Here is a 27,450-nt window from a genome sequence, read left to right as displayed (position 1 = left end):
AATATTCCCCCAGGGTTGAGGAGGAACTGGGGAGGGAAAGGAAGGGAGAAAGGGCTTACTCTTCTTACATAAGAGTCAGGGAAGAACTTGTTTTGTAAGGCCAGGGCAGCCCGGCTGCTAAGTTTAGATTTGAACCTGAAACTTCTGAACTTCGAGAGGCATCTGAGGCTGCCACTCCCTTGGGCTGTGCTGGTGCTGTCAGGAAGGGCTGTGTCTCTGGCTCCATGGTCTCCACCTGGGCAGCTGGGTGAGATGGTGGGCATTAGAGGACGGAGAGACCTAACCAGTTTTAGGAAAGCTACGGCAGGGGCGTCTGGGTGGCTCAGTCCATTAAGTGTCTGACTTAAGGTCCTGGGATCGAGCCCCACGTCGGGCTCCCTGCTCAGTGGAGAGCCTGCTTCTCGCTCTCTCTTGTGCTCTCTCTCTCAGGTAAATAAATAAAATAAAGAAAAAAAGGAGGGCGCCTGAGTGGCTCAGATGGTTAAGCGTCTGCCTTCGGCTCAGGTCATGATCTCAGGGTCCTGGGATCGAGTCCCGCATCGGGTTCCCTGCTCAGTGCAGAGCCTGCTTCTCCCTCTCCCTCTGCCACTCCCTCTGCTTGTGCTCTTCTGTCTATCTCTCTGTCAAATAAATAAATAAAATCTTAAAAAAAAAAAAAAACTTGAAAAAAAAAAAGAAAAAAAGGAAAGCTACAGCATTTCCAGAGAAATCCCTGATGGTCAGCCCAACCCTCACAATGTCTCCTCCAGCAAAGAGGACAGTAGGTCATGGAGGGGGCGGGGCATGAGAGACTGGGGTGGGGGCAATGGCAGGAACACTTTGGCTCAGTAGCCAGTAGCCAACCTGGCTGCTGATTTGTTGCCTGCCTACCTGTCACTGCCCCCATCAGCCAGAACGTCCCTCCCACCCGCCAGGACAGAGGGGAGGCGCTGGTGGTGGGGCCAGTGGGGAAGACCCAACTGTCCTGGAGCCCCTTGCGGGGTCTCCGGGAATAAGAACCAACAGGCAATGTGGTCTCAGCTAGGGCAGATGCTGGGTCTGAGAGCAGACCTTGGTCAGCCAGGAGAAACCAGGAGAAGCCAGTCAGTCCTCTTCCTACGGAGTGTCTGTGTATCCGGGTGTCTGTGAGTGGGGGTGCGGGGTGGCTTAGGGGGAGTGCTACGTGAGAGGGAGCACAGCCCACAGAACCATCCCCTCTGACACCAATTGCAAGTCTCAGGGTTTCCAAGATCGCTTTTACATGTAATAATGTACGGAGACTTGTAGAACTCTCCGAGGCCATTATACTCACAGTTATGGTTATGGAATATTGCCAACTAGGGAAGTTCACTCTAGCCTGGGTGACCATAGATTTACTGGGGCTCCATAGTCAATTGTCCACATAGCTGACATCAGCTTCCAGTCTCTCCCGAGGTCCAGCAGCTACTGTGACTCAAAGCCCCCACCCTAAATCACGTTGTTAGTTTATCCTGTGTGGCCGGCCCTCACCCTAAATGAAGATACTCCTATCTGGCGTGACCTTGCAAGGGCTCAGAGATTATTTTCCAGAAGCTAAGGGCAAGTCCCAGACCACTCTTAGAATGAGGTGAGGTTAAATTCTTTATCATACAGGCAAATTAAACAGCCCCCAGCCCACACCAAGGCTTTGAGGCCATTCTTCCTGGATGATTGACAACCCATGGGCACGAGGCCTAGCTGTCTGGCCAGGAGGACAGAGGACAGCTGTCCCCAAAGTGTGCCACCTGCCTAGAGGGAGGAGTAAGCCCCTCCAGGTCAGTCACCTCTCTTTGCGCTGTGTGCCACTCACCATCAATTTGGACGTTTGTTTACTCACCATTTACTGAACATCTGCAACGTGAAGAGCATTCTAAGGAGGAGATGGAGAATAAAGAGCAAACCAACAGTGAGATAATTTTAAAGTGAGCTACGTGCTATTAAGGAAACAAAGGACTGATCTCAGAGTAAGGAAAGAGGGGAGAAAAGAACCTGCTTTAGATTGCATGGCAGGAAAAGGCAGCTTTAAGTAGGTTCCACGTTAGCTGAGAATGAGAAAGGAACCAGCTGTGGGAAAGACAGGGGAAGAGCATGCCTGGCGTAGGGGCATGTGGGCCTCAGCTGCCACGTGATGCCTCCGTACAGATTGTGAAAAGGCACCCGGAGGCAGAAACATAATTGCTTCCTTGTGGCTGACACAACCCTGGCAGGACCCAAGGCTTCATGAGCCATGTCTGGACAGGATCTCAGCTCCGCACAGCCCCTTGGCCTGCGTTTGTGCAGTGTGTAAGCCACAAGACCTGACATGGTAACCTTGGACAGGCAGTGCCCAGAAGCAAGCACCCGTGGGCAGCCCTACTGGTTGGCACCAGAAACCAGGCCATTTTAGCTCCATCTGACCCTGCCTGCTTTTCAAATAATGTTTTGCCTGTTAGCAGAGGCCATGTGCAGAAATTGGGAAATTCTTCCTCAAGTCCCAGACCTTTTTTCAGTTGCTGAAAGTCAAGGGCAAGAGGCATTTCTGTGTCTGTCTTCAGGGCACACTGCATGTGTCCACTTACTGTTGGGGCCTGGAAAAGGGGTTCCCTGTCTCTTGCAGTAAAAGAGGATCCTAGCTGAATTTTTTCCTGGTTTTCTTCATCTTTTGCAGGACACAGTACAGGCTGAGCAAAGGATAAACTCTTGCCACCTTTTAGCTCAGAGGTCTCTGGTAGGCTACCAACCCAAGTCAGTTCTACTTAGTACCCTCAGCCCCACCCAAACATACCCACACCCATGTGAGCATGCGCACATACTGGGGTCCCTGTCGGGTGAGCTGGACCGGGATTGAGGCACCAGGTTTGCCATACAGGTTTGCCATGTAATAGTAGATCTGCATTCCAAATCACAGGTAGTTTTATACAGCAGAAATCCTGCCTCTTTTCATGATTGTTTGATTTTAATTTGTTCACCACAGCGTTTAAAAGTTGGAACTTAGAAGGGCACCTGGGTGGCTCATTCAGTTAAGCGTCTGCCTTCGGCTCAGATAAAGATCCCAGGGTCCTGGGATCGAGCCCTGAGTAGGGCTCCCTGCTCAGTGGGGAGTCTGCTTTTCCCTTTCCCTTCCTGCTTATGTTCTCTCTCACATAAATAAATAAAATCTTAAAAAAAAAAAAAAAGTTGGAACTTAAGAGAAAACAAAAACAAAAACACTTAGAATCTTGCCAATTATAGTGGACTGCATGTTTGTGTCCTCCCCCAAATTCAAATATTGAAACTGTAACCCCCACCAGGATGGAATTAGGAGGTGGGGTCTTTGGGAGGTAATTAAGGTTAGATGAGGTCATAAGGGTGGGGCCCTCTGATGTGATTAATGCCCTTATAAAAAGAGGAGGAGATGAGTGATCACCCCCTCTTCCTCTCTCTCTCTCTGCTCATACCAAGGAAGGCCGTGTGAGGACATGAGCAGGAAGGGGGCTTTCACCAAGAACCCGACCACACTGGCACCCTGATCCCAGACTTCTAGCCTCTAGAACTGTGAGAAACGAATGTCTGTTGTTGAAGCCCCTCGGTCTGTGGTTTTCTGTTCTAGCACTCTGAGCTAAGACAGATCATTTATAGTATTGTCTTCTGAGGCTCCTGTATTAGTTTCCTATGCTATTGTGAAAAAGTACCTTAGACTTAGGGGCTTAAAACAATTTAGATTTATTATTTTACAGTTCAGGAGGTCAGAAGTCCAAAATTAGTCTCACTGGGCTAAAGTTAAGGTGTCAGCAAGGACTGGTTCCTTCTAGAGGTTTTGAGGGGAGAATCTGTTTCCTTATCTTTGCTGACTTCCGGAGGCGGTCTGCATCACAGGGCTCACAGGCCATTGTGCCATCATCAAGGCCGACCGAAAGGCATCTCCCTATCTTTCTCTCCAACCTCTGCTTCTGTTGCTCTATCAGCTTCTCTCGCTCTGAGTCTCTTGTCTTCCTTCATAACACCACTGTGGTTACATTGGGCCCACCTGGACAGTCTAGGTTAATCTCCCCATTTCAAGATCCTTCACATAATTGTATCTGTTAAGTTCCTTCTGACGTGTAGAGTTACACACACACACACACACACATATAGGTTGGGATGATTAGGACGTGGACATCTTTGAGAGGTCATTACTCTGTCCACCACGGTTTGTCTCTACAGTTTTTAATGTCGTGGTTGCAGTAATACTAATACATGATTGCCTTCGGTTAGCATTGTAATAGAAATATTTCCCCACAGGAAGGCTTTGTGACCCTCTTTCCTCAAGGATATGAATGCTCTATAGAAGGTATAAGCTTCAATTTGCTCAAGCTGGAAACCGGGCTGTATTCCATTCTGGGCTGCTACACATCTTTCTGAAGCTAGTATTCCCCATTCTTGGGATTGCTTTAGCATGGGTTCCCAGGAAGAGGTCAAAGGACTAGGTTTATGATTCTTGTTATATATTGCCTAATTGCTTTCCAGGACTATATCAGTTTACACTACCTCTCCTGATCAACCTCATCTGCCTTTCTTAAAAAAAAAGTTCTCTAATACTAAAGGTATTATATCTCATTAAAGAATATTTGGGACATATAGAAAGAGCTAAAGGAAAAAAAAACCCACTCAGTTCCATAAATTGCTTTTCTTAAGTTATTTATTTTTTAGTAATCTCTATACCAATGTGGGTTTTGGACTCATGATTCACAGTCAAGAATCACAAAGTCCCATAAATTGAAACACAACTTTCATTAATACTTAGTAAATTTCCTTCCAATATTTCTCTCTGTGTGTATGTATATATAATTTTTTAAAAATCATGGATATTATGGGGGCGCCTGGGTGGCTCAGGTGGTTAGGCGTCTGCCTTCAGCTCAGGTCATGATCCCAGCGTCCTGGGACCGAGCCCCGCATCGGGCTCCCTGCTCAGCTGGAAGCCTGCTTCTCCCTCTCCCACTCCCCCTGCTTGTGTTCCCTCTCTCTCTGTCTCTATGTCAAATAAATAAAAAAAAAAAAAAAAAAAAATCTTTAAAAAAAAATCATGGAGGGCACCTGGGTGGCTCAGTTGGTTAAGCGACTGCCTTTGGCTCGGGTCATGATCCTGGAGTCCCGGGATCGAGTCCCACATCGGGCTCCCTGCTCGGCGGGGGGTCTGCTTCTCCCTCTGACCCTCCCCCCTCTCATGTACTCGCTCTCTCTCATTCTCTCTCTCTCAAATAAATAAATTCTTTAAAAAAAAATCATGGATATTATGTTGGAACTTCTTGGAACTGTTTTAAATCCTAGGAACCTCATGGTTTTGGATATGCAGGAGAAAATTTTTTTATTGTGTTTATCTTGGGATGTCCCCAGGATCTGGTCTCTGTCTCTCTTTTGTGGGCTGGCTTCATTCTTAGGGCAAGTCTTTATTTCAAAAGCCTCAGGAAGTCTGGCCGGGGTCACTGGTCCATCCCTGTAGCCAGTAGCGTGCAGTGCTTGGTCCAAGAAAGTCCCTGGAGTCAGGGATGGAGTCAGTTCCATCAGAGCTTGTGGACTGACAGGAGGGGGAGAAGGGTCATTTCCTCCAAAGAAAAACTGTTATACCTGACCTGGGTTTATTAGTTCATCATTGCAAGAGAGGACCTGATTGGCTGGTCTTGAGTCAGGTGCCACTCCTAGCTCAAACCCCTGGAAGACAGAGTGAAGGTGGGGTTGCTAAGCCTGGCATGACAGGCTGCCTTGTTCAGTTCTTCCCTTGGGGCTGTGGTGGGGAGGGGTCAACATTAGGGTCTGAGGATTCCATGTCTCACCAGATTTCTTCACTGTTTTCTGAGTGCTTACCTGTTTTCTCTCCCATTTTAAACTCGCCACAGCCCTCTGAAGTTGAAGTCGAGCGGTTAGCCCTGTTGCCCAGGGTCACACAGCCAGTGAGTCAAAGGGCACTCACATTATTAATCTTGTAGCAGCACCTAGGGGAGCCCCAGAAGGGACCCAGAGCAGGTGGGGCATGGGGAACTCTTCCCATGCTGAGGGGTCCTGAAAGGGGGTTTGGCAAAGGAGTGCTGGAGAGGAGGGAGCCCCTAGGACATTTGGTCCAAGCATCACACCTGGGCTTCACTGACCCAGGGTGGGGCATTTGCTCCTAGCTCATGTGAGGTTTCCAGAACCCCATCTTCCCATAGAGCCATCTGGTTCTGCCCTGCCTCCCTGAGGTTCTGTCCTCCCAAACTCCGCTGTACTGCACTCATGGGTGATCAGGCCCTTTCCTTGTCTCACTCTCTCCAGTAGTGTGCTGGGACCTTTGTGTGCAGAATGGGGATGACCACGCTGGGAAGCTCTGAGTTTCCCAGTCAGCCATGGAGCAGCTCATGGGCTTGGGGAGAGTTCTAGCATCGGTCCTCCACGCTCCAGGACCTCAAGGGGTTTAGCTGTGCTTGCTCACATTTTCAATCAGACTTGAGCCCTCTACAGAGCCCAGTGCACCTTGTCTGCACCCCGCCCCGCCCCCCATAAGCTAGCGCCCTTCTTCCTCAACATCCCACCCCCACTGGAACACCATTGCCCTTTCCCATTTAAACTGCCATCTCTTTCCAGAAGCCTGTCCTGACTGCCTCTGCCCATGCCCCAGTTGCCTACTCCTTCAATCTGTGCCACAGGTGTTAGCCACAGCTAGCGAGGGTCCTGATTCCGTAGCCCTGCACCGCCCCCACCGGGGCCCCAGACGCCCCAAGCCTCGGAGAACGGCGGAAGACGTGCAGAATCTTCATCCAGCCACGAAGTGATTCATTCTTGGGAACACTCAGTGGTAATTCTTTGGTGAAGGAGACCACCCGCTCAGGCCTAGCGGGGAGACGCCACACTCTCACCGGGGGAGGCAGGCCCCTGGTGGACGCGGGGTCCCCGAGGGGCCCCCGGCTGGCCAGAACCTGCATTACGTCTGCGCGCTGGGAGACTCGGGAGATAGGCTGGCGAAACGCAATTTACTTTTTTCACTTCTCAAAACGCTCCGAAAATGGCTACTAGCAGTTTCGCTCCAGGGAAAAAGTATCTGCAAATCTGGAGTGCAAGCTCGGCGCACGGGGCTTCTTCTCAGCGCTTTGCCCTCGGCCGCCGCGGGGCTCGGCGAGCCTGGCGTAGTGCAAGCAAGGGTCAGAGGCGGGAAACATTGCGTCGGGAGCCGGGGAGCGACAGTCGTGGCCTCTCCTTCGTATCCGCGCCAGCCCGGGCGCCCAGTCCCCCAGCCAGGCCTGGGACTACCCCCAGGAGCACAGAGCCCCATTTAACATCCCGTGCGGGCTTTGCCCGGGTAGGGGTCCCGGGGGTCACCCAGGCCACCCGGGCTAGGCGCTGGCCCAGCACCGCTCGCCGCATCATCTCCCGGGGCAGGGCGACTGTCCCCCAGCCCCCAGGTCAGGATGCGGGCCCGGGATCCCGCGCGTCTTCCGTTAGCGCCGGACCGCCCCCCCTTCCCGGCCACCGCCCAGCGAACCGGAAGACCCTCCCGCCTCCACGCCAGCTTCGACCCGGAGGATTTCCAGCCACGACTGGCCCGCGCGGGCGGCCGGCACGCGTGTCCCCGCGCACGCACACGGCTTGCGAACGTCAGCCCTCACGCCGCCTCGTCCCCGTCGCGGGCCCGCACACCCGGTGGGCACGCGCACCCGCGGCGGGCGCTGAGAGCGCAGGGAGGTAAGGGCGCGGCCCGCACGGGCTGGGGCCCCGGGCCAGGCCTCGTCGGGGTCCGGGGCGGGCTCGGGGGCGGAGCTCGCCGGTCCCGGCGCGCGGGGGCGGGGCGGGTCGCGCCGCCGCCGTCCGCGCCGGCCCGCCCTCGGCCCGGCAGCCCGCTCGGTTCCGCTCGCCGCAGCCCCCGCGGAAGCCGCCGCTCGGCCCGCCGCCACCGCCTCTGAGGTAGGCGCCTCGGCCCCGGGTCCGCGCTCGGCCCGGCGAAGCTGAGCGGGGAGGCGGTGCGGGGAAGCGGGCGTGGGCGAGGGGCCGAGGGCCGGGCCCAGGGAGGGAGCGGGAGCGGCAGCACCCGCCCGGGCCTGGCCGGTCGGCGGCTGGCACGCAGGCCGCGCGGGCCGGCGGCAGAGCGGGCTCGGGCGGGGGAGCGGGAGGCCGGACGTCCGGGGGGCGCCTGCGGCAGCGACTCCAGCCTGCAGGGGGCCCTGCGGGCGGAAGGCCAGGCCGGCTGCGGGTCTAGGTGACCTTTCCTGGCGGCGCCCTCTGGCCCCGGATCCCGCCAGCGCGGGCCGGGCGGGGGACCGCCTGCCACCCACGCTCGCCGGGCTTGGCCCGCGGACCCCTGCGGCCATGCTGTCGCCGCGGGGATGGGTTCCTGCGACGGCCGTGGCCCTTCGCTCCCAGCCCCACGCGCCCTGTCCGGCCTGTCTGGTCCGCGCCCAGGGAAGCTGGCGCCCAGCACTTGTCCGCGGGTGCCAGCTCCTCACGGGGCGGAACCGGAGGCCGAGAGTCGACCTAGGCCGCTGGGCCCTGGGCCGTAGGCTAGGCCTCGGAGAGGACGCCCGCGGGGAGCGGATGTGGCCTCCTTGGCCCTAGGAGGGATTCCCGGTGCCTTTGCTCATTCATTCACCGAGTATGGCGGCGCTTTCACGGAACTGGTTCAGGGCCCTTGGATTTCAGGGCTGCAGTCCCAGTGACTTGTCCAAGGTCACACAGCCGGGACGATACCAGGCCTGGGTTTTCTCTTCTGTGGAATAGGAGTAATTGTAGCTCTCCTTCGTTGGGTTTTTGGGAAGAATGAAATGAGTTGGTTAACTCAGAGCCTTGGGTAGAAACCTTGACAGCCTTGAGGCTTTTGGGGGAGGATTTAGCCCATCCTCTGCACACCATTTTTACTCCACGTGGTGTTCTGGAAAGGGTTCAATAAACATAAACAGCCACTGTTATTTTAAACATTATTATTAAACACTTGTGTGCCAGGCATTGATTAATTTTCAGGATAATTCAGGAAAAATCCTGTAAGTTTATAGACAGACAAGGTCAGGCTGAAGCAGGAAGTTGCGTGTGGGTGCGGAGCTGAGGGAAGCCTAGCCCTGTTTGACCTGAGGGAAGCCTAGTCCTTGACCAGCCTCACCTCTCTGGGGGAGATAGGGAATGGACCCCTCCTTTGCCTAACACTCAGTTGGCAAGGCCAGGGCAGACTGCCCAGGGCTAGCCTTGTTTCTCCACCCCAGTTCTGGACTGAGGTCTACAGGATTAGGCTTAAGCCCTATGCAGCTTTTTTTCAGTGCGTGGGGTGGGGCCACTTGGCGCATAGTAGGTACTTGAGAAGGGTCTTTGGGGGTAAATGCACTCTTGCTTTTTATCCAAGAGGCAACTCACCCTTCCTGATAGAAGGATAGTTTTTAGCATTGTAGCACATGGCTTATAGTAGGTGCTCATTAAGTATTTGTGAAATTATTGAATGGGCATATGTAGTGGCTGCAGGCCCAGACCATAGTCTCTTGTTCTTGGACATCCTTTCTAAGGGGTACGCACATCTCACTCACTTCCAGAAAATAGCCTTGCTTAGCGAGAGTCACACATGTTTCAAGAGCTGCAGTGGAATGTACAGCCCTAGAGCGCTGAGAGGCGGAACGGTTTCCTAATTTGAAATAACTGCTTTAAACATGTTACCTTAATTCTGTGACTTTTTCACGTCCTGTGGGAAACCTGTAGGACTGTGTTTCTGGGCCTGCGGGGGAGGGTGACCCAGGTGAATGGGATTCTGCTAAAGTTTTGGGCCTCGTGCTTTTCCCCCCTCTCTGATGGTGGGTGGTTTGGTAACTTCAGCACTGGAGTTGTCCAGAGTAAAATGGTTGACCCTGCTGTCAGTTGATTACTTAGCTTTATTTCTGTCTTCCATTCTATAAGCAGGGCTATCTGTAGACACACATGCAGTGGCTTAGGGGGACCATACAGTAAGGAGTTGCCGTGGGCTGCTGGTCCTGATGGGCACTAGGCAGATGTGGGCAGTACCCTTCAAGCTGGTCATTGACCCTCACCTTTCCCGGTAGGATGCTCCCAAGGCATTGCAGTTCACTTTGCCTTTGGTGGAATTTCTCATGGCCTGACCTCTTTGTTGGTGGTGACTGAGAGAAGCATGTCTGTCTGTGGTTGAGAGCCAGCCCAAGCCTGCAGGCAGCCCCTCAGGGTACTCAGAGGGTCTGTGGCCTTGGACTTCTTACAGACTCCTCTGGTAGCCACTGAGGAAATGTGACCAGTGGGATCCTTAGCTGGGCCTGGGCACCTTCCTCCTTTTGACTGCTTGCTCTCGGGGGGTGTGGGTGATTGGGTATCTATGCCCTTTACCCAGAACTGTGCTGGAGAGAGTCTTGGAGCACAGATTGAGTTCACAACACGTCTCTGACGTGAGCCACTGGATCTAGTACAGGTCAAGTCACTGTCTTGTTCCTCAGTTTCTCCACTGTGTGATCATCATCATCAAAACAGTCGTTCTCACTTGAAAGCCTGCTCAGCACCCTCCTGGGGGATTAACATACGTTCTGTGATGTTGAATCCACCATCCTACAAACCTTGGGAGAGAGGTACTATTGTTTCCTTTTCATGGGTCAGGAGGCTTGAGCACAGAGTTGGGACCCAGGGCTGGCAGTTTCACACCGAGGTAGCATACCAAGGGGCCACTGTGATGAGCTAATAGGGTAGAATTTGCTGTTCAGCCGGGGAGTGTTCTTCTTTCACGCTGATCAGAGTGAACATGTGTCTGGCTGGGTGTAGGCTAGCTGTCAGTGGATTGCAGTCAGTGGAGTCACCCCTCTTCGTTGCAAGGACAGTGACCCTGGGTGTCTATCAGGAGAAAGGTCAGCTTTTCCTGGAATGAGGTAGGAGGCGTTCTAGGACTTACCTGGAGAATATTCAGCTAAACAGTACCTCATTGTGGTCAGGGAGGACTCTGGACCCTGTGGTTGAGGGTGACCTTTTGATAACTTGCATAGCACCGGTAATTATAATAAGAAATATATAAAATGTAAACCTCTAACAAAATACTATCTGTGGTGGTTGCATGCCTCCCAGGTACCATTCACTGTATTAAGTATTTTATGTTAACAGCCTAATTCAGTTCTCACAGTGATGCTGAGACAGGTACTCTTTCCCCATATTAGAGCTGAAGAAAAGTGAGACTTGTCTTGCCCAGGTCACATATCTAGAGAGTTGTGGAGTGGTATTGGAACTCAGGGCTGCTTGACTCCCAAATCTACCTGCGCAAGCACTGTCTATTTTAACCCCACTGGGTCAAGCCAGGTAGCGAGGCTCCAGGGAACTTGGGGAGTCTGAGGCCAGGAAGGAGCCCTGGGTGCGCCTGGGACTCAGACCTTGGCATGCTGCCTGCCAGTCCAGGCTTTTCTTCCCTTGATGGGTGGGGAGGCAGGCAGGGTGCCCCCAAGTCAGTTACATTGTCTTGAAGCTTCTTACTGAAGGCTTTGCTGGTGGTGGCCTACCTCCCAGAGTGTTTTAAAATAGAAGCAAGCCTAGGAAGCTGGGCTGCCCGGTGTGAGACTGTCGTGGAGTGGGAGGGAAGGACAGCTGCACTGGGAACACAGACTTGCTACCAGAGCGCAGGACGTTGGCTTTGCCAGCATCCTGTAGACCTAACCAGGGCCTGCCTTTTTCGTGAGAAAGTGTGGGATGGGGGTCTGTGGGGAGGCTTCTCATGGTGTTGGCCCAATATATTGGCTTTCAGAGCTGGGCTGGCCTTCTACTGGGGAACTTGCTTTTCCTGGTCCCCAGAGTTAGGGGGAGGTGCTCTGATTCTAATCCCTGGCTGGTCTGATGCTCCTCCTATATGCTGGCCTAGTTCTGCTCAGACAAACCACCTCTAATGCTGTTAAGAGAAACAGCAGAACCAAAGGCTTTCCTACAATATTCCCTTTCTAAGGGAAATTCAGGATGGTGATGGTGATGGAGGTGATTACTATATTGGTCAGGGTCCTTGCAGGAATCAGGTGCACACTTACGTGCGGTAATCAAAGAAAGCATAATGAAGGGATCATTTGCAAAGTTGTGAGCACAGTGTGGAGTACCTGACAAGTGATGTGTGCCCCCCCACCCCCCACTCTGGGTCTTTTGGAACCTGGACGGGGCCCCTTGGCAGGAGCTGTGGCCTTAGAAAGTAGTCAGTGCCCACCTGAGCCCCAGCAGGGAGGGAGCTTGGGGAATGAGTACCCCGGCCTAGCTCTCCCATCTTCTTCTGGTACCTCCTGTTGACCAGAACCAGCCATAGCCTTTGCTAGCAGTCCATAATGATCAGCTCTTGGGGCATAGAGCAGGATGGAGGTGGAAAGTGGATCTGGAGGGGCAAACAAGGAATATCCAGAATAGGGACAGCTGGGTGGCTCAGTCAGTTAAGCATCTGCCTTTGGCTCAGGTCATGACCCCGGGGTCCTGGGATCGAGTCCCCCATCGGGCTCCTTGCTCAGCGTGGAGCCTGCTTCTCCCTCTGCTTGTGCTCTCCCTGCTTGTGCTCTCTTTGTCTCTGACAAATGAATAAATAAAGTACTTAAAAAAAAAAAGAATATCCAGAATAATGGATTATGATTAGCACTGCTGTTTACGGAGTGCTCACTGTGTGCCAGACATTCCCATGTGCTCTTCCTACCTAACTTACTTAATCTTTGCGGTAATTCTGGTAGAAAGGCACTATTGTTAGCCCCGTTTTATAGATGAGCAAAATGAGACCCTGGGAGTCTAATTTTATCAGATGCTTGTCCAGAGTTACACAGCTAGTACAGGCTGGTGCAGATGGAACCTCCGCCAGGCTTATAGCTCCTTCTAGTCACCGTACCCCGTGGCCTGGGCACCCAGATGGGCTGGGAAATGCTGTGGCAGGGAGGCTCCTGGGGTTTAGGTCCTAGCCCTGTTGTACCTTTGCCCTTGAAGGTGGTGTCTCTCAACCCATTGGGTTGAGTCTCCTGACTGAGCTTAAGGCTACCCTGCTCCCTGCGTCGGCCACTGCACTGGTCGTTAGGCGCCTGGATCCTTAAGTCCTGTGCAAACAAAAGTGCTGTGCTGCCTGTTGGTTAGGCTGGGAAAGGCCGAGAGGGAGGGAAGGAGGCTTTTGGACAAGTGGCTCAGGCGATTCTCATGTACGCTAAAATTAGGGGATCCTCTCTTCCTCCTGCCTCCTGGTCACCTGAGAATAGAATGTGCCCCCTCTAGGCCTTGCCTGTTAGCCCTGCCATCTCAGTGTAGTTTGAACCGTTCTTGGAACTAGGATAGATACTTTCCACATGGCTTTTCCTTTTGGCATCTGCACTGCAAGAGCCTTTTAGGACGGGGTTTACTGCAGTGTGGTGAAGGCAGCATAGCTCAGTTTCACACACATTGGTTGGATTTTTTTTTTTTTCCTAGGCAAAGAACTTTATTAACCTTGTTTCAAACTTTATTCCCAGGCTTCTTCAGCTTAACTAGCTGCAAAGAATGAATTGTGTGTAAGCAAAAACTGAAAAGAGCTGCAGTGTCCAAGGGGCTTGGGCTTAAAAATATTAGAGATCTAGATTTTATCAGATCCACAAACAAAATTTTAAAAAGCAGTCATAATATAAAATAGCAGCTCCCAGTAACTTCTTCAAGTTTTATGTTCTTCAGAAGTTGACTCAATTCAGTTTGCTTCATTCTTGGAAGCTTCATCAAAATTCTCCACAAGATCTGGAACTTCATCATCATCATCCTCTCCGGTAGCAAGTGGTGCTTTTCCATCCACAGATTGTTTGGGCAGAGCTTCAGCCAGTCTTCTTAAACTAGTCAGACTGTCTGCACCAAGTTGGTTTAAGATACTGGGTAGCATTTCTGTCAGCTGCTTTGTCTCAGCATGGCCTGTGATGGTGAAAGTGTTCGCGGCCAGCGACGCCTGAACTTTGGGGTTGTTAAAGTGGATCACTGTTCCTTGGTTTGTGAACATATTCACTTCTTCAATACCAGAGATATTGTTTACCCCTCCCTTCTTTAAGGAGAACTGAAGTTTTTTATCATCTGCTATAGCCGTTCTATGAACCACCTTCTTCTTTCGGCAAGCAGTTCCTTTCCCACCAATGCGCACTTGTGCTTGCAGTTTGGCGAGTTTCTCCTGGTTCATGATAGTTTCTTTCATCTTGTTGGAGCGGAAATGGGACCGCGCGGGGGAATAGGGTTGGCGCTCAGGGGGTCTCGGGCGGACCAGCTGAGATAAGGAGCACACATGCAGGGACGCAAGATGGCAGCTCCATTGGTTGGATTTTTTAGTTTTCTGCCCTCAAAAAAAATTACCAGTATATACCAACAACTTAAATAATGAAGTGGAATAAACACTGAAAATCCTATTTTAACTCCACTCCCTCTGTAAACCCCCTTTCCTTTCCAAGCAGTTCCCAGGCAGCCACAATTTACAGATGGGCTTACAGCTTTTCCATCATTTGCGAATGTATGAACATACAGACGTGCATGTAAAAGGGTTTTCCTCTAATAACAGGGAATTACACATTGTCTGTGACTTGCTTTTTTCATTTAACTACAGCTGGCCCTTGAGCAGCATGGGGGTTAGGGATGCTTACCCTCCACGCAGTCGAAAATCCTTGTATGACTTTTGACTCCCCCCAAATTTAACTACTGATAGCCTACTGTTGACCAGAAGCCTTCCGGGTAATGTATAGTCAATTAACGCATATTTTGTATGTAATATATGTTATATTATTGTAGACTAAGCTAGAGAAAAAATATTAAGAAAATCATAAGGAAGAGAAAATACATTTACAGTACTACACTGAATTTGTTGAAAAAAATCCGCATATAAGTAGATTTGTCGTCCAAGGGTCAACTGTGTATCAAAGATAGCTTTCTTTGCCACCATGCATAAATCCATCTCATTCTTTTTGATTACCACGGGATACTCCTTAGTTTGCAAGTATTCTAATTTTATTCATTCATTTCCCTGTTGGCCATTTAGGTTGCTTTTGGCTTATGTGGCCATAAATAATGCTGCGGGGGAGCCTGGGTGGCTCAGTTGGTTAAGTGACTGCTTTAGACTCAGGTCATGATCCTGGAGTCCTGGAGTCCCGGGACTCATCCCACATCTGGCTCCCTGCTCAGCCGGGAGCCTGCTTCTCCCTCTGACCCTTCCCCCTCTCATGCTCTCTCATTCTCTCTCTCTCTCTCAAATGAATAAATAAAATCTTAAGAAAAAATGATAAATAATGCTGCAGTGAGCATCCTCATGTATACATCTTTGGGTGCCTTGGGTGGGTTCCTAGCAGTAGAATTGCCACTAGGTTAACGTATGCCCACTTAGGCACTGGCCAGCAGCTGTCTCCAAAGGGGCTGTACTGTACAAAGTACTTAACACTTGGCGTGAGCGGGAGTGACCATTTTCCACACCAATGGTGGATGTTTTCATTTACGTTTTTACCAATCTGTTTGAGTGAGCCTCTCAAACACAGATGTGTCATTCACTCTAGAGTGGCTCCCTGAGGCCCTTAGAATAAAGTCCACGCCTTGTTCTGAAGTCAGAAGTGGCAGTCATCACTTCTGAAGGCACTTGGGTCTCCTCAGCCGGAACTGAGCTCTCCTTAGGCCATGGTGGGGGTGGAGGGTGCTGGTTGTGGGTGTCTCCACCCCCAATCCCTGGTCGGGCTGCAACTTTCCTGCGAAGCGAGAGCCTACTGCCTGGCTACATTGTCATTTACTTAAACCCTCTTGTCAGATACTAAGTTTCTATTTTTTTTCCTCCTACTGTAAAAATACTTTCATGCTCCTTGCACATTACTCATTAAACAGACATTTATATTGAATATCTGCTACGTGCCAGGGCTTGTCATCTGTCAGCTTTTTACATATTTTGGATAAATTTAGGCATGACAGGCTCTGGGATGCTTTGAGTTCAAGGGTGTGATTTGGGGGTAGGTGTGCACTGGGGGAGTGGTGGGGGCGCTGGAAGCAGAGCCGCTGTCACTACCAGGCTACTGATGAGTCTCCCCAAGGCGGAGGTTACATAAGTGTTATGCAGGCCACGCTGGGCGATATACTATCTCCACCCTTCGAGCTCCCAGTATGGGCTGGATTTTCATTCCTCAGCTGGAATGGAGCTTGCATAATCAAGCCAGGGTTCAAGGTCAGCCAGGGTATGGGTGGGTAGGTAGGCTAGCAGGCTGTGGAGGGATACCACGGACTCCTGTCTCCTACCGTGACTTACTGGCTTTCTCAAAGTCATCAGTGACTGGGGGCGGGTCTGCTCAGCCCAGTCCTGTCCATCCCTTGTGTCCCATGTATCCTCCGGAACCAGGCTGCCAGGCTCTGCCTTGAAGACAAATGGGTTCCTGCCTTTCCCAGGCAGCCTTCTGATTCCCATCTGTCCAGGCCTGGCTGCCTGCCTTCCTATATCAGAGTGCCCCGCTTTGTGCTCAGCCTCTGGAGGCCGGGCTTCTGAAGGCACATGGGGTGGATGCCGCAGAGACAGATGGTGAGCGATTTGGAGCTGATCTGGGTGGAGGTAGGGGTTGGGGCCAGCGTTCAGCCTCAGCACAGGCAGGAGGTTACGTGAGAAAGCAGGATGCCAAGCTCTCTTCCCTCTGGTCCCGGCCAGAGAAACCATGAATGGGAATCTTTATTTCTACACTAAAATTGTTTTTGCAGTGGATGCTGAGAACTGTGTAAAAATGGGCATTTCCTGGGTGCTGTTGGCAGTTGTAAGAAAGCTGAGCTCAGAGACAGATTGCCTCGGGCCTTGCCTCAATTCTCAGATAAATGCAGAAGGAGGGGCTCCTGGGTGGCTCAGTCATTAAGCGTCTGCCTTCGGCTCAGGTCATGATCCCAGGGTCCTGGGATCGAGCCCTGCATTGGGCTCCCTGCTCCGCAGGAAGCCTGCTTCTCCCTCTCCCACTCCCCCTGCTTGTGTTCCCTCTCTCGCTGTGTCTCTCTCTGTCAAATCAATCAATCAATCAATCAATCAATCTTAAAAAAAATGCAGAAGGAGACTGGGTGGGGAGAGCAGAAGACTGCACCAAAAGCAGGGGGGAAGCTACATTTGCACAGCATTTGGGGGCCTTTAGTGAAGGGGCAGTCATCCTCTTGCCTTCCTTGGTGGGGGTTTCCTCAGGTCCAGGAGTGGGTTTGGCTCCCCACTCATCGGGTGGTGGTTGTGCATCTTCCCTGCGGGGTGCTGAGCGGGAGCCACACGGAGAACCTGGCCTTATCCAAGCTCCCTCTGCGGGCCCAATTCCCTTGTCCTTAGATGGTAATCTCTTGAATGGCCAGGTACTTTAGGGTGACGTTTGCTGGCAGTGGAGTGTGTTGGTTTTTGTTTTTGTTTTTTTGACAGGTGGTTTTGCTTGTTCGGTTTTGGGGCTTAGTGATGAGCGAGGGTATTTGGGGGAGCATTAAATGATGAGTGATCTGCCTTTTTCCTGAGGGACAGACCAGCCCAGATATGAAAGCTGCTCCTGTCTGGTGAGGTGGGCCCTAGAGCCAGCAGAGGGTGCTTGGGAAAGGCCCTGGTGCCTGAGGTACAGGGAGGTCTTAGCTCACCGGGAGATACTGCCATCGTGCTGCTCTTCCCCTCACCCTGGGGCTGAATTTGTGGCCAGCTGGGGAAGGGCAGCACTGAAGAGGGGTGCTCAGTTCACCGATTCCTGTTAGCATTGCTTGGGGTGGAGAATGTTGTGGGCCCTTCGCTGAGATGTTGTGCAGATTTCCTCAGGACTGCATTAGCTCAGCCTTTGACACAGAGTTGTGTCAGTTGCTTCTCCTGGGAGGTACCAGGCCGTCTGCGGCCAGAACATATGCCTTAGGCTGGTGGTATTCTGTTCTGGAGGACCTGGTGGATGGCTTCCTGGTCTGTCCCCGGGGTGGGTGTGTCTGTGAGGTTTGTTTGGGGTGGGAGGGGAACAGGTCAGGAGAGGGGAGTCCCCAGACCTGAAACAGCCAATGGGGACAGCCTAAAGTGAATCTTTCCCCATGTTCTTCGTGCCCTGACCCTAATGCGGACTGAGCTATCCTTGGTTCTGGCTTGATCATGTGCAAGAAATAACAAGAGCAACAAAAATAGGATAGCGTCAACAGCTCACTGGCTGCTTCTCTCCGCTCTGCGCTGACACAAAAGTGCGCTGAGGCAGAATTAGCAAAACCTCTGCAAAAAGTAAAATAGGACTTGGACCACAATTTTATAATTTAAAATGGTGGAAGTTTAGAGTTGTTTATTTTCTTTCTTTCTTTTTAAAGATTTTATTATTATTTATTTGACAGAGAGAGACACAGCGAGAGAGGGAACACAAGCAGGGGGAGCGGGAGAGGGAGAAGCAGGCTTCCCAAAGAGCAGGGAGCCCGATGTGGGACTCAATCCCAGGACCCTGGGATCATGACCTGAGCCGAAGGCAGATGCTTAACCAACTGAGCCACCCAGGCACCCCAGTTGTTTATTTTCTAGTGTACTCATTGCTTCTGTGGGCTTCTTGCAGTGTCTTGGAAGGTTAGGTCAGCAGTGCGGCTTCCATTTGGGATACTGTCCCCCTGGGGTCACTTGAACCACTTTTCATTGGGTTCTACTTACCGGGAACATGCCATGCAGGTGTTTATTTGTGTGAATACATACATATGTGACTTCAGATGGGGTATATGCAGATTCAGTTTGGCAATTTAGGTATAACTGTATTTTGTTTTATTTCTAAAGATTTTATTTATTTGACAGAGACACAGCGAGAGAGGGAACACAAGCAGGGGGAGTGGGAGAGGGAGAAGCAGGCTTCCTGCGGAGCAGGGAGCCCGATGCTGGGCTCCATCCCAGGACCCTGGGATCATGACCTGAGCCGAAGGCAGACGCTTAATGACTGAGCCACCCAGGTGCCCCGGTATAACTGTATTTTAAAAATTAATGGAACCATCTGTGGGTTTATTGAATTTCTGCTAATTGAAGCTAATGATTCTGGAAATGGAGAAGATGTAGGCGATAGTTGTTTTGTCATGGCTTCTCTCCTCCTGGATGGAGCACACTGTGTGTGCTGCCCTGGATTAGGATTTTAATTCTGTGTTGTAATACGTCAAAGCAAAGCCTTAGGGCAAGGACTATTTGAATTACTCACCTTCCTTGAACACTGAGGTGTTTAACAAATGCTTGTTGATTGACTTAGTGATATGCAACAATTTCAAGTAGTACTTTGATAGTTGGTTTTAAAGATTTATTTATTTATTTTATAAAGAGAAAAGAGCACAGGAGAGCAGGGGGAGGGGGAGGGGCTGAGGGAGAGGGAGAGAAGCAGACTCCGTGCTGAACATAGAGCTCCATCTCACGACCTTGAGATCATGGCCTGAGCCAAGATCAAGAGTTGGGCGCTCAACCGAGCCACCAGGTGCCCCTGATGGTTTTGTTTGTTTATTTATTTATTTAATTTTATTTTTTTAAAGATTTTATTTATTTGACAGAGAGAGACAGCGAGAGAAGGAACACAAGCAGGGGGAGTGGGAGAGGGAGAAGCAGGCTTCCCGCTGAGCAGGAAGCCCGATGTGGGGCTCGATCCCAGGACCCTGGGATCATGACCTGAGCTGAAGGCAGGCGCTTAACCAACTGAGTCACCCAGGTGCCCCTAAAATATTTTATTTACTTATTTGAGAGAGAGAGAGAAAGCATGAGCAGGGGGAGGGGCAGAGGGAGAAGCAGCCTCCCTGCTCAGCAAGGGGCCCAATGTGGGATTTGATCCCAGGACCCTGGGACCATGACCTGAGCCAAAGGCAGATGCTCAACAGACTGAGCCACCCAGGCGCCTCTCTGATAGTTGGTTTTAAAAATAAAGTCCCATTGCAGCTCAACAAATGTTTGTTTACATTAAATTTTCAGGGGTGTGTGTAGTTTCGTTTCCTTCCAGGTGAAGAGTTGCCTAATTGTTTGGTTTTACTCTAGTCTCTGTGAGGAATATGATACTCAAAAAATGTGTTCCCCTGAAATGCAAAGTTTTTTTGAAAAGTTACATTCATTTTGGCACATAGTAGGTACTCTGTAAATATTTTGTTGAATGAATGAAATCAGAACCGTATGGAAAATAGTTTGGCCTGAAAAAGCTCTGATATCTCTTCAGTGCATTTAATGTCATAGCAGCCGACATTTTGTAAGAAGATATGTTTTATTGGCAAGAGTCTTGCAGTTCACTAAGTAGTTGGCTCATGGGAATGTGTCTTTGACAATTCGTTCAGCAAATATTAACTGATTCTTGCTATATTCTGAGCTTGTACTCGGTCCTGGGGATGCCAAGGAGAAGAGATCTAAAGGCAGGCTGATCGGCTATCAGCAAAAACTTATTAGGTATGTCAACCTCTGGATACAAGGAGAAGCACGAGGTAGTAAGGCTTCCCTGTGCACACCTGGAACTCTGCGCCGATGGTTTTTATTGGTTGTTAATTATAGCTAATAATTTTTATTGATGGAAAACTAATTTCCCTAATGACTGATGTATTTCTTCTGGTGATTCTTTTATTGTAGCAGAAGATGGCTGTGCCTCCCACGTATGCTGATCTTGGCAAATCTGCCAGGGATGTCTTCACCAAGGGTTATGGTGAGTGTTTCAGTTCACAGGCTGGGTTGGCATGTTTGGGATTTGACCCATCACATTTTGAGAGACGCGGGTCAGTCAGCTCTTAGAACTTTCATGTTAGGGAAAATAAGACAAGCTTTCTATGGCTAGTAAAGTAGTTTTGGTTTGTGCACCCGGTAGGGGCAGGCTCGTGAATTACTCTAGACAAGCGGACATTTTGATTTTCTCTCCCACGGGCGGGAGCAGCTCTGTGTGGGCCGTTGTGGTAGAGTATGATGTCTCAACGTAGCGCATTCTTAGGCACGTGCTCATGTGTCGTGTACCTTTTTCTCACATTCTGCTGGGAGTGCAGGTGGGGCCCTGGAGGTTGCTGTGCCTTTTCTTTCTGCTACCGTTTGGTGGCACCTGAGCTCCACATGTAGGCAGGCAGCTGCGGAAACGGGCTCCCTACACACTCATGGCATTTTGGAACAGCAGAAGGGAGGCAGAGATGCTACTCTCAAGTTAGTTATTTCACCTATTAATAGTTACCATCTTCTTTGTTTAGGATTTGGCTTAATAAAACTTGACTTGAAAACAAAATCTGAGAATGGACTGGTAAGTTGTCTGACCGACATGGAGTATGGGTGTTTATTGTAGATCAGTAAATAGCTGCCATGTCCTGGGTGGCAAAGCCAGATGAAAGGCCCTTTTTCGTTATGGAGAGCTGTGGTTGTCACATTCATTGCATCCTCTATGGGATGGGTGGTCCAGGGGAACCCAGCTGACAGGTCCCCAATTTAACAGCTTTTAATACTCAACTGGCAGGCCTCAGTTTTATTTTTCCTTGTTTCTTATTTTAAAACTGACTTGTTTTCGGGGCGCCTTGGTGGCTCAGTTAAGCGTCTAACTTCAGCTCAGGTCATCATCCCAGGGTCCTGGGATCGAGCCCTGTATCGCCTGCTTCTCCCTCTGCCCCTCCCCCCACTTGTGCATGCTCTCTCTCTTTTTCTCAAGTAAATAAATAAAAATCTTTAATAAAAAAAATTGACCTGTTTTCAATGCCACATAATTATTTAAAAAAATCTTAGTAGTTCCTTTTTTTTTTTTTTTTTTAAAGATTTATTTATTTGTTTTAGAGAGAGAGAGTGCATGCACAAGCTGGGGAGGGACAGAGGGTGAGGAAGAGAATCTCAAGCAGACTCCCACTGAGAGCAGAGCCCAAAGATGGTGGGGCTCTATCTCACAACCTTGAGATCATGACCTGAGCCAAAACCAAGAGACGGATGCTTAACTGACTGAGCCACCCAGGCGCCCCTTTAGTAGTCCCTTATAGATTGTGCGTGTGGCAATTGTTGGGAAGGAGGAAGTTTTGGGGCTAATTTACTGCAGTGTCATCTTTAGCTCAGTGCTTTTTCTCTCTAATAGGATGGAAGGGGGATTGCCTTCCTTTCTAGACTAAAGCATTACCAGGGAGGAAGGAAGCTGTCTCCTGACAAAGAATTCCCCAAGAGTCCTTTAATCAACAGACTTCTTTAGCCTCATCTGTATTTAAATATTGACTAGAATTACAGGAATAGCTTTTGCCCCCACACATCCTTACATAAGTGGACGTACGTTCTGTTCAGGGTGGCGTCCTGCTGGCATACAGGCTGTGACTCTCTCTCTCCTTTAAAGGAATTTACAAGCTCAGGTTCAGCCAACACTGAGACCACCAAAGTGACGGGCAGTCTGGAAACCAAGTACAGATGGACCGAATATGGTCTGACGTTTACAGAGAAATGGAACACTGACAACACACTAGGCACAGAGATCACTGTGGAAGATCAGGTAATGGTCACCCGGGAAGAGACACAGTTTTATTCATTGACATCTGTTTCCCTGCCTTTTGACTAAACCTGGCAAATTTCTTTTCCGTTCAGCTTGCACGTGGACTGAAGCTGACCTTTGATTCATCCTTCTCACCAAACACGGGGTAAGAATCTCTCTCTCTCTTTTTTTTTTAAAGCAAGGACGTACAGCCGTGCATTACAGTAAGGCTCTGGGCTGCCCGTTGTGGTTCTCCTAGCCTCAGTTGTGGAGGGCTATAGGGCTGGGGGTCCAATCATGCTGTTTCATGGGAGTGAGGTTCCTGCTAGTGCAAATGGCGAAGGCTGTAGGGTAGCAGGTGAGGTTTGCAAGCAGGGGCTAAGCGATCACTGTTGCCACCCCCAGTTTTCAGGCTGGGAGGGTCCTCTCCCCAGCTTTCTACTTCGGAGCACTGAGAGAGTGTGGCTTCTAACTGTAGGGTGGCTCCTGAGGCTGCTCTTTGTGCCCCCTCCCCGCCCCGCCACAAAGCAATTAGGCTTGACAGTTACTGGGCTCATTAGGAGGCAAGATGGTGTGTTGGTTGCCTCAGCTCCTGGGTGCTTTTCAAAGTGGCTACAAGGGGCACACTTTTTTTTTTTTTTTTTAACCATTCAGATAAGTAGGTTTCTTAAACATGGGGAAGGTTGTTTTGCATACTGCTGACAGGCTCAGGGGCATATACTGAATTTCATTTGTTAGTTTTTAAAAATTGTAAAATACACACATAAAATTTACCATCTCAGCAGTCTTTAAGTGTACATTTAGTGGCCTTATGAATTTCATCTTTTGCCATTCCATATTATTTCTTTTCTTCCCTTCTGACAAATATCTTTCAGAGGAAGGGTCTACTGAGTTCAGAGCCTCTACTGCATGTGGGTAACTACAAGGGACTGGGCAGACAGGGCTTCTGTCTCTGGAGGTTATAGTCTTTTTGTAACTTTGTTACGGATGCCGTGAAGACCATTGGGCAGGAGTTGGATTTACTCTTGTTCTCATTTCTGCTGTAGTTTCTCCTGCAGGAGCATTGCATTCTTCCTCGCCTACTTCCCTCCAGGCACCCTGCTGTGATGGGAGAGGTTACCCATAGAGACCCTCTGATACCATGCGAGGCAGGAGGATGTGCTCACATGCTTAAATTTGCTGCCTAGGATTTTGCCTGCTGCCCTGAGATGGCACACTTTGGAATTTGTAAGGGATTTCCCATTATGTTTGGGAGGTTTGCAGAGAAGTCTCCAGGTCCTACAGTAATATACATAAGAGGAACATTTTTTTAATTTAACTTTTTATTTTGAAATAATTTTATACTTAACATACATAAAAATGTTGCGCAAGTAGTGTGTAGAGTTCCCTTATTTCCTAGACCTAACTTCTCCTCATGTTAACGTCTTACATGACTACAGTATAATGATCAGAACCAGGAAATTTATATGGCTTCCATACAGTTAACTAGTCTGTTCTCCTACTGATGTCTTATTTCTGGTCCATGATCCAGTTCAGGATACTAGATCACATTTAATTGTTAAAATCTCTTTTGTCTCCTCTAATCTGGGACATAGCCTTTCTTTGTCTTTCTTGGTCTTTCTTGACCTTGACAGTGTTAAAGAGGATTGGCCAGTTATTTTGTAGAATCCTTCGATTTGGATTTGTCTGATGTTTCCTCATGGTGAAACTCAGGTTATGCATTTTTCACAGCCACAGAAGTGATGTTGTGTCGTGTCTTTCTTGGTGCGTGATGTCAGGGCATGGATGTCAGTATGCCTCGTTAGTAGTGACGGTAACTGATCACTTGATTAAAGTGGTGTTTGCGAGGTTTCTCTATGAAGCTATTTTTCTCTTTGTAAATAAGTTTATCTTGGGAGATACATTGAGACTATGCAAATATTCTGTTTCTTATCCTTTGACTAAGTTAGTATCCACTGGTGATTCTTGCCTGCAATAATTGTTTGGCAGATGGTGATTTTCTCTTCCCATCATTCCTTCTGCATTTATTAATTGGGATTCTACTGTAAGGGAGAGCTCTTTCTTCTCCATTTATTTATTTAATCAATTATTTATATCAGTATGGATCCATCAACATTTGTTTTATTCTGTGGGTTATAATCCATTACCATAATATATTTTATACTCACTTGTTTTAGATATGGCCATTGGGCATGCCTAAGTTGACATCCTGTGTTTTTTTTTAGAATCCCCTATCATTTCTTTTGAGCTCTACTTCAGAAGATGTACCAGGCTTATCTTCTGCTTGTTCTTCCCTAGTCCTGCTATCAGGCATTTCTCCAAGGAGCTTCAGTTCCTTTTATTGAAGAATGGTGTTTATTTATTTTTTTATTTTTAAGATTTTATTTATTTATTTGACAGAGAGAGAGACAGCGAGAGAGGGAACACAAGCAGGGGGAGTGGGAGAGGGAGAAGCAGGCTTCCCACAGAGCAGGGAGCCCGATGCGGGACTCAATCCCAGGACACTGGGATCATGACCTTAGCCGAAGGCAGACGCTTAACGACTGAGCCACCCAGGTGCCCCAAGAATGGTGTTTAGAAACCAAGGTTGTATCCATATTGCTCCTGAGCATTTGAGGCAGGTTTTGGATGACTTGATGAAGATTGGAAATGAAAGCTGGCTTTCCAAAGCTACTAAGGGGGATAGCCTGGGAAAGCATCCTGGCTTCTATAAGGAGCTGAGCATAGACCACATTTTGGATGAGGCTGCAGACTCAGATATCTACGGACCAGCACCCACTCTGGGTACCCACCACAGAAAAAAGCCAGCTTGTTAACCAGAAATCAGAGTCATGCCTTGCTCAGGTGCTTGTCAAGTTAGCACCATGAAATAGCTTAAAAAAAAAAAAAAAAAAAGTCCCAATAATATTTGAAAGAGGGAAAACTCCAAAGGTGTGGAGTGTTACATGGGAGTAGGAACCTGGAGAGAAACCTGAGTCACTGCCCCAGCACTGTCCATTCTCTGGGGACTTTGTGCTCCTGCCAGAATTCATTGAGAACAGTGTAAGGGAGGCACTGTGTAAATGGTCAGGTGTGGCTGGTGCTCACCACTGTTCAGAGGTCCTGCCACAGGCAGCACACTTTGTGGTTGGCAGCAGCTTTTTACCTGGTGGTTATAAGATGTCTGGTTTTTATAGTTCTTGGTCTCCTTCTCTTTCTAAATGTCAGCCTCTGAGCAGCTGTCTTTCATCAATCACCCCACTAGCATGGTGCCAATTGGATAAGCCAAAACCTAGGCTTCTTCCTCCAAAGAGCAGGCAGATCAGAATAGGTTTATTTTGAGTTTTTCCTGTTGAGAGAGAATTTGTTTGGTTCTTACTCCTTTCCTTCAAAGTTTGAGAAAATGCAGCAAAGCAACTTGAACAAAAGTTGCAAGTGTCGCTGTCATTTATGAATGGTGTTTGCTTTATTTTCAGCTATGATGTCTGAAATTCTGTCATTGACTTGGAATGTTTAACCTTAAATTTTTTAATATAGAAAATTTCAAACATACAAAAGAAAACAGTTAAAAAAAAAAAAGCAGAATAGTATGTTAAGCCCTCATCATGTTCCTATCACCCAGCTTGAATAATTATCAACCCATAACCAATTATGTTTTATTTATACATTCATAATCAGATTATTTTGAAGTAAATAACAGTTATCACATAATTTCATCTGTAAATATTTTAATATGCATCTTTAAGTGATAGGATTCTTTTATTTTTAAGTTTTTATTTTAATTCCAATTAGTTAACATATAGTCTTAATATTAGTTTCAGGTGTACAATATAGTGATTCAACAATTCCATACATTACCTGGTGCTCATCATGACAAGTGCCCTCCTATCCCTTTCCCCCCTCCCTTCTGATAACCATCAGTTTGTCCCTAGAGTTAAAGATAATGGAACGCTTCACGTATTTGTATGTCATCTTTGTGCAGGGGCCATGCTCATCTTCTCTGTATCATTTCAATTTTAACATATGGGCTGCTGAAGCAAGCACAATATTGATTCCTTTTTAAAAAAGTATAACCACAATATGATTACATTGTAAAAAATTAATCTCTAGCCTGATCAAATTTACATGATTTCATTTTTTTTTTTACAGAATCAAAAATTGTCCATGCAGAATTGCAGTTCATATGGCTCCTTAAATCTCTTTAATTTTTAGATTCTCCTCCTTTCCCCACTCCCCTTGGGATTTATTTGTTGAAACTAGATCATTTGTCCCGTAAGAGTACATATAGACTAAATTTTGCTGTTTGCATCTCTGTGGTGCCATTTAACTTGTTCCTCTGTCCCCCATGTTTACTGTGAATTGGTAAAGTAGTGGTAAAATATAAGTGGAGCTCTATGCTTCCATGACTTGGACGTAGAAGGCTTGGTTTGTTCTTTGTATGTTAAAGTTAGTGCTCTTCACAATTCATTCATTAGGGATTATAAATTGGTGATAATTCTACTTTAATCATTCATTCTTCATGTATTAGCTAGAATATTTCAATAAAAAGAGACTTCTCATAAACTGTTGGTTACCTTGAGATAGAGTTAGTGTAGGAAAGGTGGAATAAATGTTTGCTTCCTTTTTAATTTATTGTTTCAAAGTAACACTTTGGTTCTCTAGTCTCTGAAGATGACTGATGTGTGTGTTTTAAGTGTCAGTATGAATGAATTCATAGATTTATACATATTTGTTATGTTTCAATCCATTGCTGGTGTTATTCTTAAAGATGAACTCATTGTTTCATGTTTGAAGCCCTTAGGAATCTCTTCAGGCTAGCTCTCAAGTCATTGTGCGCCAACCCCAGTATTCTTTGATAGTTTTGATCAATGCTTCAAGCTCACCTCGCACATTTCCTGTCCTGACCTGTAGTCTGCTGTTCTTCAAGGGGCACTGTGCCTTTTAGGAGAGAATGGTATTTAGAGTCCAGAGTCTGGGTGCTGGGGATGAAGCTTTAATCTCAGTGTGAATGAGATTGGGATGGACAAGGCTGTGTAGATCCCAATCGCTGCTGAGAATGCACCTTGCTATGGGAGGATGTCCATTTTGTAGCTGAATAACATAAAAGAGTCTAAATTTTATTTGATAGGCGTGGTCTTGTTTCCCGTGTTGACCTTTGGTAAAGGCAGGGTAATATATTTGCAGGGGACATGACTCACCTACCTTTCCTGAGCAGTAGGCACAG

General features: G+C 48.6%; 2 protein-coding genes and 1 non-coding gene across 8 annotated transcripts in view; 1 reads left to right on the top strand and 2 right to left on the bottom strand.

The window, feature by feature from the left end:
- Window positions 1-7,436: 7,436 nt before the first annotated feature.
- VDAC1 (voltage dependent anion channel 1) overlaps window positions 7,437-27,450 on the top strand; it is a 29,503-nt gene continuing 9,489 nt past the window's right edge. The window contains exons 1-5 of one of the 6 annotated variants that reach the window (XM_064595897.1): window positions 7,438-7,644; window positions 20,408-20,480; window positions 21,007-21,056; window positions 22,116-22,268; window positions 22,361-22,413. In XM_064595897.1, the coding sequence (XP_064451967.1) occupies window positions 20,414-20,480; window positions 21,007-21,056; window positions 22,116-22,268; window positions 22,361-22,413 (323 nt within the window). In that variant the 5' untranslated portion in view covers window positions 7,438-7,644; window positions 20,408-20,413. Of the gene's footprint in view, window positions 7,645-7,741; window positions 7,864-20,407; window positions 20,481-21,006; window positions 21,057-22,115; window positions 22,269-22,360; window positions 22,414-27,450 lie in introns of those variants that run through there. The other 5 variants (XM_064595896.1, XM_064595900.1, XM_045892634.3 and 2 more) reach the window with 5 other exon arrangements.
- On the bottom strand, window positions 13,324-14,153 carry LOC123856438 (transcription factor BTF3). The gene has a single exon (XM_045892644.3). The coding sequence runs from the start codon at window positions 14,060-14,062 to the stop codon at window positions 13,574-13,576; it is 489 nt and encodes a 162-aa protein (XP_045748600.1). The 5' UTR covers window positions 14,063-14,153; the 3' UTR covers window positions 13,324-13,573.
- Window positions 26,164-26,270, bottom strand: LOC123836357 (U6 spliceosomal RNA). The gene has a single exon (XR_006788947.1). It is a non-coding gene; the product is annotated as a U6 spliceosomal RNA (small nuclear RNA).

This window comes from Mirounga angustirostris, unplaced genomic scaffold, assembly GCF_029215605.1.
Source record: "Mirounga angustirostris isolate CCGP_5_RB_7025 unplaced genomic scaffold, mMirAng1.0.hap1 SCAF_7, whole genome shotgun sequence".
NCBI classification, from domain to species: domain Eukaryota; kingdom Metazoa; phylum Chordata; class Mammalia; order Carnivora; family Phocidae; genus Mirounga; species Mirounga angustirostris.
The sequence above is the reverse complement of the archived record's forward strand: the minus strand, read 5'-3'. Positions and strand labels throughout refer to the sequence as shown.

What these genes read in the sequence shown, in the direction of transcription:
- LOC123856438 (XM_045892644.3), bottom strand. Translation starts at nt 14,062, where the DNA reads ATGAAAGAAACTATCATGAACCAGGAGAAACTCGCCAAACTGCAAGCA.